Genomic DNA, 15,019 nt, shown 5'->3' with positions numbered 1-15,019 from the left:
CTGTGAATGCGTGTGTGTGTGCATGTGTGTGTGTGTGTGTGTGTGCGTGTGTGTGTGTGTGTATGTGTGTGTGTGTATAGCAGTGGACAGACGCCAGACCTCATTATTGTCATTCTTCTCACTGCCTAAAAGCGAGGAAAAGCGAGGCGAAAAGCGGCCGCTTTCAATCCAACGGAAAAGACAAGAGACAAAAGGGCCCAAATTAAAACAAATGCTGCAAAAGGCTTGCCCGTGCTCATGTGGTTTGGGGGGTGGGGGGATAACCCATCTGGGGTTTTTCAGAGCCAGACCACACAGATACATTCAGCACCACTATAGGTCCACATACACACACAGGCTGTGTCATTGCATGTACATATCCTATGTCCCATCCGGCATGTCTGAGTGTGTTTGCACCTTTTATCTGATTGCAGTTTTTTTTTTTTTTTTTTTTAAATCCTTCACACAAGCACTGGCCTCGATGTGAACCTGCAAAAATCAGTCTTCGTGTTTCAAGAGGTCCACCTCATCCATAATAGTCCCACTGGTGTCCAAGCAACTGCAAAGACGCAGTCCACTGTTTATCCATAAATCATAGATCAGCGCCGTGGTCCCCGCGCTCGTGCGAGGTGTTTAGTGACTGGATGTGTCTGTGCACGTTATGTACTGTACAATTGTACACACACAGACACACACACACACACATTTGATGTACATGTACAGTGCTACAGTGATGGCTTAACGAGAAAAAGCTAGTACAGGCTGAGTGCTAATAATACTTCCTTTGGGCAGGTTTGGGTGGGGAGGACAAGGTGAAAGGGGGGACACGTCAAGTCCTCACGGCGTCACACCTGAAACCGAACACAGAAGGTTTGATATTAAAGGGGACATATTATGGAAAATGTACTTTTAATGGTTTGTGTACAAATACAGTGGTGCCTTGACGTACAAGTAAACTGAATCATGAGTTTTTTGAGATACACTATTTGTCCAATATGTCAAAACTGTCTCTATGACCTGACAGCAGAATATTATTAAAATGATCTTTTCAAAAATCATTTCTCTCATTTTACTCATTATTTTACAACTGGGCACGGCAGAACAAGGATAGCCAATCAGCAGGTTTAGGCACAGTAAACGTGAGAGTCACACGCAGTTTGTACTCACGAGCCTCGCGGGGGGACAAAGTAGCCTCATGCAAAAGGAGACTATACTGTAGTTTTGTGATCTGATTATTTAACTCATGTTAGCAACGAAATTTAAAAAGAAGGAATTGGAAATCTCTCTCCCAAACAGTGACGTCACCATTCTCACCGGGTCGTCATGTAAGTTGATCACCCCTCTTATATTTTTCATTGATTATACAGTCCCAAAAATAAATTTGTATAATAATACCACTACAATACCAACTTTCTCCACCATTCAGCCACTGAGGATCAGAAATCTTTAAGCGACATGATGATGCGCATACATAACGGACGCCAGTTAGCTCAGTCAGTAGAGCATGAGACTCTTAATCTCAGAGTCATGGGGTCACGCCCGACATTGTGTGGTTGTTTCTTTCTTTTTGGGGGTAGGGAAAACGCAAATAGTGAACTCCGAATAGGCAGAGGTGCGCTGTACAGCATGTGTAAATTTGGATCAACCTGCAGCGATGAGGGTTGTGTCGTCGGTGTTTTCGGTGGCAGCTCTTAGCAGTGAGGGTGCAGAAACACCGACATGACGCCGCATCCAGCGTCCACTTCCTGCCTCGGCATGGCCGACAAGATGGCCGTACGGTTGGCATTGGAGGAGGATGAGGAGGAGAGGTCATTGGGGGAGAGGAGCGAACAGGAGTCCTGGAGAGGACAAGCAACAGTTGGACGATTAGTTAGTAATTAGTGTTAAGTCAACTGGTTAAGATGGGCAACCAAATTTGTAGTTGTTCAAATCTTTGATGAAGCTCTGTATCAATATCCTGGCTTTACGAAGTTAACAATACTCACTGTTAATTGAGAGCCCAATATGTCTAACGTTTCGGGAGTACAGTGGAACTTCAGTTGGCGAACGATTCAGTTCATGAACATTTTTGAAAAAGAAAAATGACCTCGGTTCATGAACAGTCTTGGCATGGCCACGGAAGGCTCAGAGCTTTGCACTTTTTCCCATGCTGCACAAACATCATTGGGTCCGTGGTTCAGGTATTTTTGTTTTTGCCTAAAATGCCCGCCACATCCCACAATGCGATGCAAAAGCTGCGCTCCATTGTGGGAGGTGGTAGCCATTTAGGGCGAGCAATAACCACAATGAACGTAAACATTACCCATCGTGTTGCTCGAAGGCTTCAACCGGAAGATGATGATGCTCAACAACCTGAAGTCGGTACAGCCAAAGCTTTATCACTGTCTGGAGCATACGCTGAATCGAGCTTTGGCCTCCGGATAGACTTTCTCTGTCTTTGCACCAATCCCTGCTGTGTAAGTTTGCTGTTTTCATCGGTGGTAGTGGCAGAACTTCCACTGCGTGGTTTGTCAAGAACAGATCCTGTTTCAAGAAACTTGCCCAGGATAGCACAAGTTGTCATGCACATTGGAGCAGTGTGACAGCCATAAAACGTCTTGCCAGGCAGATATTTTGCAGTACTGATCCAATGTCAATTAGTGTGCCGTGGGCAAGGGAATGCTAACAAAAACTGCAAAGCCAAAGCACTTAAATACTCATGGCCTCACTTCTGTCGGAATTATACCTGAAACAAAATAGAAAAAAGGAAGTGTATGGGGACTTCTGGCAAAACGTGTACTGTCTATCTGTTTCCAGTCTCTGATTTCTTCTGTGGCTAGAAATTAAACAGCCACAGTAAGACACGGCGCACTAATCCTGTTTCCTTTCTCGCTCATCCCCTCGTTCGTCATAGTTTCCAGTCTAGTCGGTGAGATGGTGATGAGAAAACCGTCTACATTTGTGTCTTTCCTGAAGGCTGTTAGATAATAAAGTTACTTAATGAGGCAGAGAGAGGCCATCTTTGTCCAGGGCCACGGTGACCACGCCTGCCGCTGGCATGGACAGAGAAGGTGGCATTCGGGAGCAAATTACAAAGATTTCACCCCTGCTAGAGCTCGAATAAAGCCAGTTGGGGTTGATGGATGGGTGCTGAGGGGACATCACACCCAAAACGGAGCCCCCTTCCTCCCCCTGGGGCCCGGATATGAGTGATGGCCAAAAGGTGGGCTAATTCTTTTATGCCTCCGAACGGTCTGGATTCATGGGAATCACAGTGCTAAACACATGTCAATCTCGTGCTACAGTGCGACAAGGTTTTCATTGTGCTTGGTGTTAGAACAGTGGCTTCCCACACACTTCACACCATCGAGCTGCTATCACACATAAAGCTGCTGAAGACATCGACTATACGGTACATTTAGATACTGTATGTTCTTATAAATCCATATAAGGTTGGAACAAGCTCCCAATTGAATTGAAGACCAACATGTCATGATCCACTCGGAGTTATGTTTTTTTCTGCCAGGTGGGTATTCCCTGTGTTTTTTCTTTGTTTCCCCTAGGCGTTGCAGGGAGAAACTCACCTGGGAGCTATTGTAATCACCTCTGAGACTGAAAGCTCTGCGGCCACACCAGGAAGACGCCAGATCGTTCCTTTGTCTTCACCGTTTGCTGTGCTGGATTCTGTCTCGCTCTCAAGTTAGATACTGTTCCTGTTTTTTTGAACACTGTTTCTCCCTGCAAGTTCTGGTTTTTTGGTGCTATTCTTATTCTTTCTTGTTTAGCCACTGTTTGTTTGAACTTTGATTGCTATTATCTGAACTTGTTAGTAGTAGTTTGTGTGCTGTATATTACTATTTTACTATTACTATTTATCTTTTAAAACTGTTTATTTACTATTATTATTTACTATTTTATTTATATTAGTCTTTTATTTCTGCACTTTTGTTTTACGTACTCTCCGTACACTCCAGTTTCCTCCCACATCCCAAAAACAAGCATTAATTGGAGACTCTAAAATTGCCCGTAGGTGTGACTGTGCGTGCGAATGGTTGTTTGTTTGTATGTGCCCTGCGATTGGCTGGCAACCAGTTCAGGGTGTACCCCGCCTCCTGCCCGATGACAACTGGGATAGGCTCCAGCATGCCCGCGACCCTTGTGAGGAGAAGCGGCTCAGAAAATGGATGGATGGCTGGATGGATGTTTTACGTACTTGTCCGTAGCAGTTTATGTTACCTATTTTTCTTATTTTTTACTCTGCGGGGACTTACTATACCACCATTTGTTAGAATTTTACAGGAATAAAGACATTGAGTTATTTTTTTCTACACTCTGTCAGCTTTGAGGTTGACCAGTCGCAAAGCATTACAGATCCTAAATTATAGAACTTTCTCCAAAGAAACAATCTGATCTGATCTTAAGAAACCAAGCCTGTCAGCACTGACTTCTTTTAACTATACTTTTTTTTTTAACTAACTATATTGAACGACTAACGCACTTGATGTTAGTACAGTAAACCCCCGTTTATCGCTGGGATACGTAGAATTGTAGTGTATGTGTGCTATATACAGTGGGCACGGAAAGTATTCAGACCCCCTTAAATTTTTCACTTTGTTATATTGCAGCCATTTTCCCAAAATCATTGAATTTTTTCCCTCATTAATGTACACACAGCACCCCATATTGACAGAAAAAAACGGAGTTGAATATGGCAGAAAACCCATAAAAATGATTGCTATAAAACACAAGAGTTCCGTAATATAGTGGGGATTTCTACGACAGGCAAGTAGATACATTCTACCCCAAAAACTGCAATGTAGCAGAGCTGAAGTTGTCAAACCACGATATTGTGGGGAACAATGTATAAAGGAGTGAGTAATGTAATCTACAGTATGTGAGGATGTATACTAATGCACTTTATGTGAGTATATACAGTATGTGAGTAATGCAACTTAAGTGGATATATTTGCATAACTGTGAGTAATACACCTATGTTGGTATGTAGATGTGAGCAATGTAATCCATGTGTGTGTAATGTATTTGCGTATACGGTTTGCTACTCATAATACTTTTTACCTTAACTTTTCTACTCTTTTCTTAATTTTCCTTTGTGTGCCACCGGGACTACAGATGGAAAATAATACTTGTGAATTGAATATTTTTTTGTACATGGTTCCTGAAAAACATATAACTAAAATGATATTGTTCTCCATTTTGCACTGTTATTTATTGTCCTCCTTTGCACTGCACGTTGTGCTGTGGAGTGTTAAACGTTGGCCACAAAGGCGCATTCTGTTCATCCCGACAGTATACTCGCGACCACAAAGATCTCTTTGAGTCGCGAGTATCACACAGAGGTGAGTGAACTTGGTGTGTGTGAATCTGTATGTGTGTGTCTGATTGTGTGTGGGTGTGTGTGTCAGACCTTGACTAATGCGCCTGTAAAAGAAATTGTGTCAAATAACGTAGACCAGATGACCCCTCATCCAAACACACGCAAAGGGGTTCTGTTCAAATACATGCTGCAAATAAAAATTTTGTCGCCAAGGAAAAGATTTTCAATTAAATAGGCTGATATTTCACATGATGGTTGATAAGTGGTGAGCACGTCTGCTTCACGGTTCTGGGTTCAAATCTCAAGTTTGCATGGTCTTCCCATGCTTACGGGAGTTTTCTCCGGGTACTTCGACTTCCTCCCAAAAACATGCGTGGTAGGTTTATTGAAGCTTCTAAATTGTTCAAAGGGGTAAATGTGAGTGTGAATGTTTGTTTGTCTAAATGTGCCCTGTGATTGGCCGGTGACCAGTCCACGATGCACCCAACCTCTCTCCCCAAAGTCAGCTGTGATAGGCTCCAAGGCAAGTGCTAAAGAAAAAGGATGGGCGGATATTTCACATGAACCTACGCATTTATGATGCCTCCGACAATCTTCCTTCCTCTGCCCTTTTTCTTGACGCTTGTTGGCTTGTGATAGGGCCTGAAAACGACAAGGAAAAGACCAGACAATCACTCATTATTTTACCAGTAAAAAACAAAAACAAAAAAAGGCCTCAAATTCACTTTTCAAAATCTTTATTTGATTATTTCAGCAACATTTTGAAGGTTAAGCATGGATAACGACCATTGCTGCTATAGAAATACATTTTTATTACAGTGGACCCCGGCATATTTGTGGTTCAGCACCTGCAGATTTCTTTTCCCCAAAAATGGGTGTCAGTTATTCATTTTTTATTTTTATTTTTTTTAACATTTGCATGACTGTTTATGATGTTAAAAAGTCCTGGAATGCATTCAAACAGTTTAAAATCTAAACATCCACCGCCTTCAAAATGTATTCTTGGCTTCTTTCTTCAAACAAGCTGAAATTATGAGCGGTCCATTTAGTGGCACGGCTGCAACATCATCAGGATCATAATGTCCCATGTTGTTGTCGTCGCTTTGATAGACGAGGACGATGATGGATGCGTGACTGCGCTCCATCATTGCCAGTGTGTGTGTGCGCACGGCGGGCCAGATAAAATCATTACTATGGTGACAACAGGATGTGGGTGGCCCCAGGGGATGCTCGGAGGGAGTCACACAGATGCTAACTCAATAAGGGACATTAGACAGGGAGCACAAATTCAAACACGTGTTGAACTTGTACACGTTTTTACTAATGTGTGACATCGTGCAGGTTTGTCTAGTGTATAGTAAACGCACCCATGCACATAAAACCTTACTGAGTCGTAAACAAATGTATACATACCTACAGCACACACACTAATACATTGGAACTCTCTATTTACGTCCATATCCAAACAGGAAGCAGGGCGATATAAATATGACAGCCCTTTTAGGCTGCAGGCTGTTTCCGAATCTAAACATGCTTAGCTCCGTCTTCTTTCAAATTATTAAACTTGTGCTTATTACATTTTTAAATGTTAATATTGTTGGTCTTTGAAATGTGTTGTGAAAACCATCTACATTGGCATTGTGTGTAGTTTTGCTGAGTTTTGCATTAATGAGGTGCAATGTTCCACTTTTAAATGATATTTCTTGCACTGTATACTCTTTTAATTGTATTTCTATTTGTATTTATTTATTTTTTCTCTTTGTTTTAAATGTTTATAAGCTGCGTTTTTCTTTGTTTTTAAATGCTTTTAATCATGTAAAGCACATTGTGTATGAAATGCGCTATATAAATAAATAAAAAAATATATATATGTGCTCACAGGAAATTAGTAGGAAATGATACAAAATGTAACATTTTCCAGCAACATGAGCTTTTTTTTAAAAAGCCTTTTTAAGAGCTCACAACATTCTCCATAATGTAAAAAGTCCAAACTATAGTAACTAAAGAAAGCAAACGACTATACCTTGTAGTTGATGTCAGCTGGAGTTGTTCTTTTAGTCTGCAAATAGATTTGTAGCATGGCAGTGTCAAGATGCAGTGAACAGGTATTCTGTAAGATTTGGTATCAATACGTTCGTACAATATGTACGTATGGTTATTGCATCACATGATGTATTTGATAGACTTAAATATGTATTCATTGTGCGAATGAGAGGAGCTACAAAGACAAGTAAAAAAAATTAATTACCATTTAATTGATTTTCCCCCTTTTGGATTATCAATAAATTAAAAGCCAGTAAAAAAATGTGGCCCAATTTTCTAATTAAAAGGATTTAAATTTAGAAACAATATAACACTAACAAAACAAAACTTAATTTTCCCATTTCATTGACATGGATGGATTCCCCCCCCCCCCCCCCTTAAAGGCAGAGTTTGCAGTTTTGACAGTAGAATATTATTTAAAATTATCTTTTGAAAATTCATCCCTCTATGGCCTTAATTTATACCTATAATACCTATAATTTAATTTAAATTATTATTTTACAACTGGGCACGACGTGACAAGAATAGCCAATCATAGACTGTACAGACAGGAGGCGTGACCAAATAGTCTGTCAATCGCTTGCTCACATGCACCGTCGTGCTCATGAGCCTCGCAGGGACACAACACCCTCGCAAAAAGAGAAACTAATATAGTTTCTTGTTATAGTTTATTTCAATCCAGTTAGCAACATAAGTTAAAATGAAGGAATTGGACAGATTTCCATTTCAAATCAAGGATAAACATATATAACGGTGGTGTCCTATATATATTTTAGATTAGGCATTTTAGACACGGGGACACAAACGTTGAATTAAAAAAAATAACAATAAAAATTACACCAGCGCACGCACACAGAGCAGAATATTTATTTGAAAGACCTAATAAAATAAGGATAATACTTCATGTTTTGAGCATACGGACAGCAGCAAATCGATGGTGCGCATTAGACACGGGTATAAGGGTTTCCCTGATTTTTGGGGTGGATTTTGTGGATGCATATTATACTTGAGAGCATTTTATACACAAGAAATTACAGTAGTTAAAATACAATACATGTGTTTCTTACCTGCACTCACACTGGCTGTGTTCAACAAAGGTCAACTCAGTGAGCTCATGTTTCATAAAGGAAGTCCTCATCAGCTACACAAAAAAACCACACAAAAAAAAAACACACGTGAAGGCCAACTTTCCATCTCACAACATGGATGTGTTGAATATTTGTGTGTGTGTCAATGTGTACCTCCATGGTGAGGGTGTGCGTGAGCGAGGGCACGCACTCCATTGCCTCGTCAGCACAGCAGCCCCCACATCTCCTCACTGCCACGCAGGAGGGTACGAAAAGGTGGTGCGTCTCCCCCGGCAACTCCCGCCAGACCTCCACCAAGGTTTCTCGGGGCTCGCATCCACTGCGAGAGTACACCTCCAACCAGCGTCGCACTGACGACGCACAAATGTCTCGGCTTCATTACAGGATGGATGACGGGGACCCCTTTGGATAGAAACTGATAACTTACCTTCTCGACCTTCTCTGGATTTAGACGCGTCGGTGGGCCGCCAGTGAGCCAGCTGGTGGGAAACAGAAAGAGAAAAGAAGGCTTTTTGAGAAGGGTAATAAAAATTAAACAATTAACTCTGTTCAGACAGCGTAAACCAACCACATTGAAAGTGAGAGTCATGAGGTTGGATAAGTCTGCACACCCTCTGAAAACAGGGGATATGACTTTGTCCAGAGTTAACCAATGACATTCAAACTCATGTTCAATGGAATTCAGCACACACCTGCCACCATTTAAAGCGCCTCTGATTAACCGCAACTACATTTAAGCTGTTCTAATAGGCATTTCCTGATGCATATGTGCCCACCAATTGGCTGGGAACCTCCCCCAAAGTCAGCTGGCAAAAGCTACAGGTCAAAGGCGCTCCTAATGAGGTCAAGCGCTATAGAAAATGGATGGATGGTTTTTGTCGGACTTAAATAGCCATTCATTGTGCCAGTGAGATGAAACTACAAAGATGACTGTACTGGTAAAAGTTTGCCTCCCGTACCTGGTCCTCCTCATCACTAACATCATCCACTCATCTCTCAAAACTGAAGACATAACACCAGTACTGAAAAAAACAGGTTCAGATCCAAATCATTTTAATAGCCTTCGTCCCATCACCAACCTCCCATTTCTCTTAAAATTCTTGAAAAAGACCGTTACTTCCCAGCTCCACTCCCACCTCACTTCCAATAATCTCTATGAACAATTCCAGTCTGCTTTCCCCCTCCATAGCACCATAACAGCATTCATCAAGATCACCAACAACCTCCTCCTGGCAGCTGACTCTGGTTTACTCACCACCCTCATCCTCCTTGATCTGAGTACATCTTTTGATATCACTTCTCACACCATCCACCTAAACAGACTCCACCGCATTGACATCAAACACACACACACACACCCCTCCAGTGGTTCAGTTCTTACCTGTCCAGCCTGTCCACCCAGTTTGAAATCATTAAAATCCCACCTGTCCTCCATTTCTTCTGGTGTCCCCCAGGACTCTGTCTTGGGCCCCCTCCTCTTTGTCACCTCCACCCTACCTCTGGGCAATAGTTTTCATAAATTCAACTTACACTTTCACTGTTACGCAGATGAGATGACACAAAGTTCTACTTCACCATCAAACTCTCCAACACGTTTCTTCCCTCCTCCCTGACTGATTGTTTCTCTGAAATCAAAAACTGGTTCGCATCCAACATTCTACAACTCAGCAGTAATAAAACCAAAATTCTACTAGTATTGTAGATACCAAGTCTATACTAGCCAAAACTGACAGTCTTTCCATCACACATCATAATTCCTCTGTTCTCCCCTCCCCCTTAGGTCAAGAGTCTGGTTGTAATCCTCGACAGCATACTCTCCTTCCAAGCACACATAAACAACATCACCCAGTCAGCATCCAAAACACAGGCTCATGAACACTTTTCAAATCAAATGCAAGATACACCTATCCCTGACTTTTTATTCAGTTTAACATTTCCCATATTATTTGCTATTTTAATTGATGTTTTATGTTTTTTTTTTATCATATAGTTTGATGTATTTGATTTTCTTTTAACTATGTACGGTGAACTTGAGTGGCTTGAAAGGAGCCAATAAATAAAAATGAATTACACTTTTTATGATTTACCTACAGAGTCTTATGTTTGCTTACCCTTCAAATAATTCAGACCTCTCAATCAGCAACACTAGCACATTCGAACTGCTTTCATGTCAAATCAAGTGTTCTTCAGGCAATGCAGTGGGCTGGTGTTTCAAAATAAGGCTTGAAATGATTAAAGGATTTTCTGTTAGCTTTTTTGCCCCTCGGCCACTTTTGAACACAAAAAGTAAGTTCCGACGCTAAATGACAGGATGGAGGCCGTCAGGTCGGGGGTCTACCACTGTAAACGTGCCTGTCATTAGATGAGCTGACGTGACGAAAAATATTTGTTGTAGAAAAGTTTAGGAGTGTTGCTGAGCACGAGCTGCTACCTTTGCCCCCTTTGCCCCCGCCCACCCACAGCAAAGTCTCTCATGAGGAGAAGAGAGTGAGAGTCGGTGCCAATGGGATTAGGAGTTCAATAGGCAAGACACACATTTTTACAAGCCACATGCTGCGGCTTGTGGCCGAAAGCTCACTAGATCACCCCACTAAAAGTCTCTTTTCTGTCCAGTAACTCTGCCTTAATTCATTTTGTTTTTTTACATAGCATTTTTAAGTCACTAAGTCAAAGACACAGCTTTAAAAAGTGACAATTCACATGGTCAGGACGACCAAAAGCTGATATGATTTAGACATGTCACATAAATCACTCACTTGTCTCTTGCGCTCATACTTACAGTACAGCTCCTCTCACTAGCACAATGAATAAATATTTAAGTCTGTGACCGTGCTGCCAACAATAATAATCATAGTTAATTATTTCAAGAGGTTGGCACTCCAGTTTGGCAATTACACTTTATGGTCTTTAGTTTAGTAAGTTTGCTTCGATGGGAAGCCTAGTGAAGCACGTACGCCTCACAGTTGAGAGGTTCTGAGTTTGAATCCCTACTGTGTGAAGTTTGTATGTTTTCATTGTGCTTGTGTGGGTTTTCTTCAGGTACTACGGCTTCCTCCCACAGTCCAAGAATGTGCATGTTAGGTTAATTGAAGACTTGGAAGAAGGGTTTTGCATCGCATAACGTGGTTGACGGTCTTAAACACATATTCATTGTGCTCGCAAGAGAAGCTCTTTCACGAGTCATTGACGACTCTAAATTGTTCATAGATGTGAATGTGAGTGTGAATGCTTGTTGGTCTGTATATTGACTGGTGAACAGTCCAGGGCGTACACCGCCTCCCACTCAAAGTCAGTTGGGATGGCTTAGTGAGAGGACCAACAAAGAGGAGCTCAAGACACAAACAAGCAAGTGATTTACATGACATGTCTAAAACATATCAGCGTTTTTAATTTGCTTACTCTTAGGTGTTCTGACCACGGACATCATCACAGCAGCGGTTCATTAATTATTAAATTTCTATTTCCTGTAGTAAAAAAATAAACGGTTTCAGAATTGTGTGTCCATTCATATCACATTGACTTCGATTCATATGAAGGAGGACAAATGTTTAACCTGACACATATTTTAGCATACAAGTTTAATGCTTCGTGTCATGGGACAATGATACATACAAAATAAACACGAAAGTCCAATAACTCTATGTATGTGTGTGTGTATGTATGTGTGTGAAAAAGACCAAGGGCGCTTGTAAGGGAATGTAGACTTTGTTCAGTCGGCACCTTTTAAACAGCTCCACCCCCTTTTATACACACACATACACACACACGTTCAAGTGAGTATGGAAATCTTTGTGAGCGTTTCTCTGACATAACGTGCTCTGTGGCCCCCAAAGCAAGTAAAACATGTCCATTCATATTAGTAAGTCGAATACAGTACCTCGCTTTACTCGGACTAAAATGAAAATGAAAAAAAATAACTCACTTTGTCATTGAGGTGACCATGACCATGTGCAAACAAAGACATACCTGTTTGGTACAATCAAAGTCAAGATCACACAAATAACGTGTGCAAAAAGTCAATTTGGTGTTTTTGATATGAATTACTTTCTTAAGTGTAAATGTATATTTGTGTATTGCATTCTGATCAAACCTTTTTGATTTGTTTTGAGGGTTAGAAATACACATTATTGCCATTTATGGGCCTTAAAGTGGAACAGCAGCAACCTGAATGCACAGGGAGTGCAAGCAAGTCCTTGCTCTTGGTTAGAGAAGCACCTAGGTCTGCTGTTAGCATCACAATTTTAGCATTCCGATCCCAAATCTTCTGCCTTCTTGATTTGTTTTGACAGTTTGAAATGTGCATTGTTGCACTCTACAAGGCATTTTTTTTTCTTTTCATGGGCCTATGGGGCAGTTAAAATTGAGCCCTACAAATGCACCTAGATCTGTGTTTGCATCATTTTTAGCATTATGATCCCAGATCTGTGACATCTCGATTGGTTTCAACAGTTTGAAATAATGCTGTGTTCGAAACCACACAATCGGAGACCAACTCTTGCCCAAGACCGGTCTCGACGGAAAAACCCATCCGGCCAGTCCGAGACAGAGACAAGACCTAAACCTTTGGGAGTTGAGTCCGGAACAAGACCACAAGACCTTCAAAATGTGGTTTCAAGACCGGTCTCAAGACGTTACAGGTTCAAGAATAGTTTGAAATGTGCAATTATTTTTCATTGATCTTAGGGGCAGTTAGAAGTTAGCCTTACAAACTCTGCCTAGCAACAAGTGACCACATAGATGTCCCAGAAGTCAATAAAAAGAATCAAGGCCAGGCCATGTAGTGTCTGGCTTCATGAATGAGTAAAACATACAGTATAGCGTTAGGCCCGGCTCCCACCGCGCCTCGCAGCACTGAGTGTTCTTGATAGATGTCTCCAGACATAAATAAAGAAAACAGGTCGTCGGCCTGCTCGTGAGTGCGAGGTGAAGATGAGTTCACGCGGTACACTGCCTTTAAATCGACAACTATACACCATCTCTATGTAGTCTGTATGTATTTTTGATTCATAAAACACTGTTTCCTTCTATTTTGGTGACACAACTCGTTAATTAGAAATACTTTTGGGTTGCCAGATTGTGGGAAAACCAGTATTTTTTTTTTGGCTAGCGCTTTAGCTATTTAAAAAAATACAGATACTACCTAACCTTGGTTTTATTAATTGAGAGTGACACAGCAGATAAGTGTAGATAAGTAAATGATAAACTTTATTGATCCTGTGTGTGTGTGTGTGTTGGGGGGGGTGGGGGGTGGATGAAGGACTATCGTCAGCTAGTTTAATCAGTTAGCACTCACTGAATGAACAGCTAACCTTACACAAGCAAAAGCCGACATAACGCACATATTCAGTTGTTATAATGACTTCGGGATGAACTGTGTTGCATTTTGACACATAGGTATAGCATTTAGGTAGATAGACAGCTAGCTAGCGAACTAGTTCAAGACTAACTACGCTACATTTTGACAGGTAGCAAGGAGGTAGGTAGAGAGCTAGCTAGCTAGATTGCTTTATATATATATATATATATATCTATATCTATATATATATATATAGATATATATATATATATATATATATATAGCTAGACAGATAGACAGCTAGGTAGATAATACACTGTATATAGACAGATATAGACATATTGATACATAGCTATACATAGACAGATCTATAGATAGATTTATAGATTATGTATACTGTACATAGATCGACAGATACAGATGTATAGATTTATAGACAGATACATAGGCAGATTTATAGCTAGAGAGACATATAGACAGATGTATCAATAGTCTGATAAGACAGATTTATAGAGCTATTTCGATAGATCGATAGCCATACATAGATATACACTGTAGATGGATGATATATAGACAAATAGCTATTTAGGCAAACACATTCATTCTAGATAGGTAGGCTGCAGATATAGATAGATAGATAGATAGATAGATAGATAGATAGATAGATAGATAGATAGATAGATAGATAGATAGATAGGTGACAGGTGGTTATTGACTTGCGGCAGGATGACTGGCATAGACGTACAATGTGATTACCAATATATGAAGTGCAGCACATGCATGCCGACACTTTAGAGGTCAGATGGTCCACCGCTGCGCGCGCGCGCGCACACGCACACGCACGCACGCACACACACATCCATACGTTACCTTGGCGTGGGACGTCGGGATTGTGGTGAGCAGCAGGAATTGAAACATTCCTAGAATAACTTGCTGCATAATCCCCATTGTGTGCACGGGAGTCCTATAGCGCCGTCCAACTACTACTACTACTACTACTAATTTTGGGTCACTTGCATCCAAAGATGTATCTGGATCATATGTGCGTGTCCGTATGTCCTCCGTGACCGAATAAAGACGCACCAAAGCCGGCGTTCACTCTCCAGCCTCCCTGCCGTGCAACCACACGCTCGGTGGCATCTTCATTCGGAGGTGTGCAACTCTCATGTTCTCGTAGAGATTCCTCTCTTAATCATCTCAATCTCCAACATATCGGCGCAAAATGGGTGATTATAATCACGAGACTTGAGGAAAGTTTGGCTTTTATATTAATAGTCGTCTTCTTTCCATCGTAAAATC

The 15,019-nt window shown here is 41.2% G+C and overlaps 1 protein-coding gene across 1 annotated transcript; it reads right to left on the bottom strand.

The window, feature by feature from the left end:
• Window positions 1-391: 391 nt before the first annotated feature.
• vegfba (vascular endothelial growth factor Ba) lies at window positions 392-14,678 on the bottom strand. Its single transcript, XM_061685136.1, has 8 exons — window positions 14,591-14,678; window positions 8,852-8,903; window positions 8,578-8,774; window positions 8,404-8,477; window positions 7,317-7,352; window positions 5,864-5,935; window positions 1,626-1,817; window positions 392-830 (listed from the first exon to the last, which is right to left on the bottom strand). Exons 1-8 carry the CDS (start codon window positions 14,666-14,668, stop codon window positions 809-811), a joined length of 723 nt encoding a protein of 240 aa, XP_061541120.1. The 5' UTR covers window positions 14,669-14,678; the 3' UTR covers window positions 392-808.
• Between the last annotated feature and the right edge of the window lie 341 nt (window positions 14,679-15,019).

This window comes from Phycodurus eques, chromosome 9, assembly GCF_024500275.1.
Source record: "Phycodurus eques isolate BA_2022a chromosome 9, UOR_Pequ_1.1, whole genome shotgun sequence".
NCBI lineage: Eukaryota > Metazoa > Chordata > Actinopteri > Syngnathiformes > Syngnathidae > Phycodurus > Phycodurus eques.
This window is presented reverse-complemented; position numbering and strand designations above follow the sequence as displayed.

Excerpts from the sequence above, each read along its gene's own strand:
- vegfba (XM_061685136.1), bottom strand. The coding sequence starts at position 14,668 with ATGGGGATTATGCAGCAAGTTATTCTAGGAATGTTTCAATTCCTGCTG. Across the intron at positions 8,775-8,851 it reads ATCCAGAGAAGGTCGAGAAG|TGCGACGCTGGTTGGAGGTG; the intron begins GTAAGTTATCAG and ends GTGCGTCGTCAG. Across the intron at positions 5,936-7,316 it reads CAGCTGACATCAACTACAAG|GCCCTATCACAAGCCAACAA; the intron begins GTATAGTCGTTT and ends TGTCGTTTTCAG.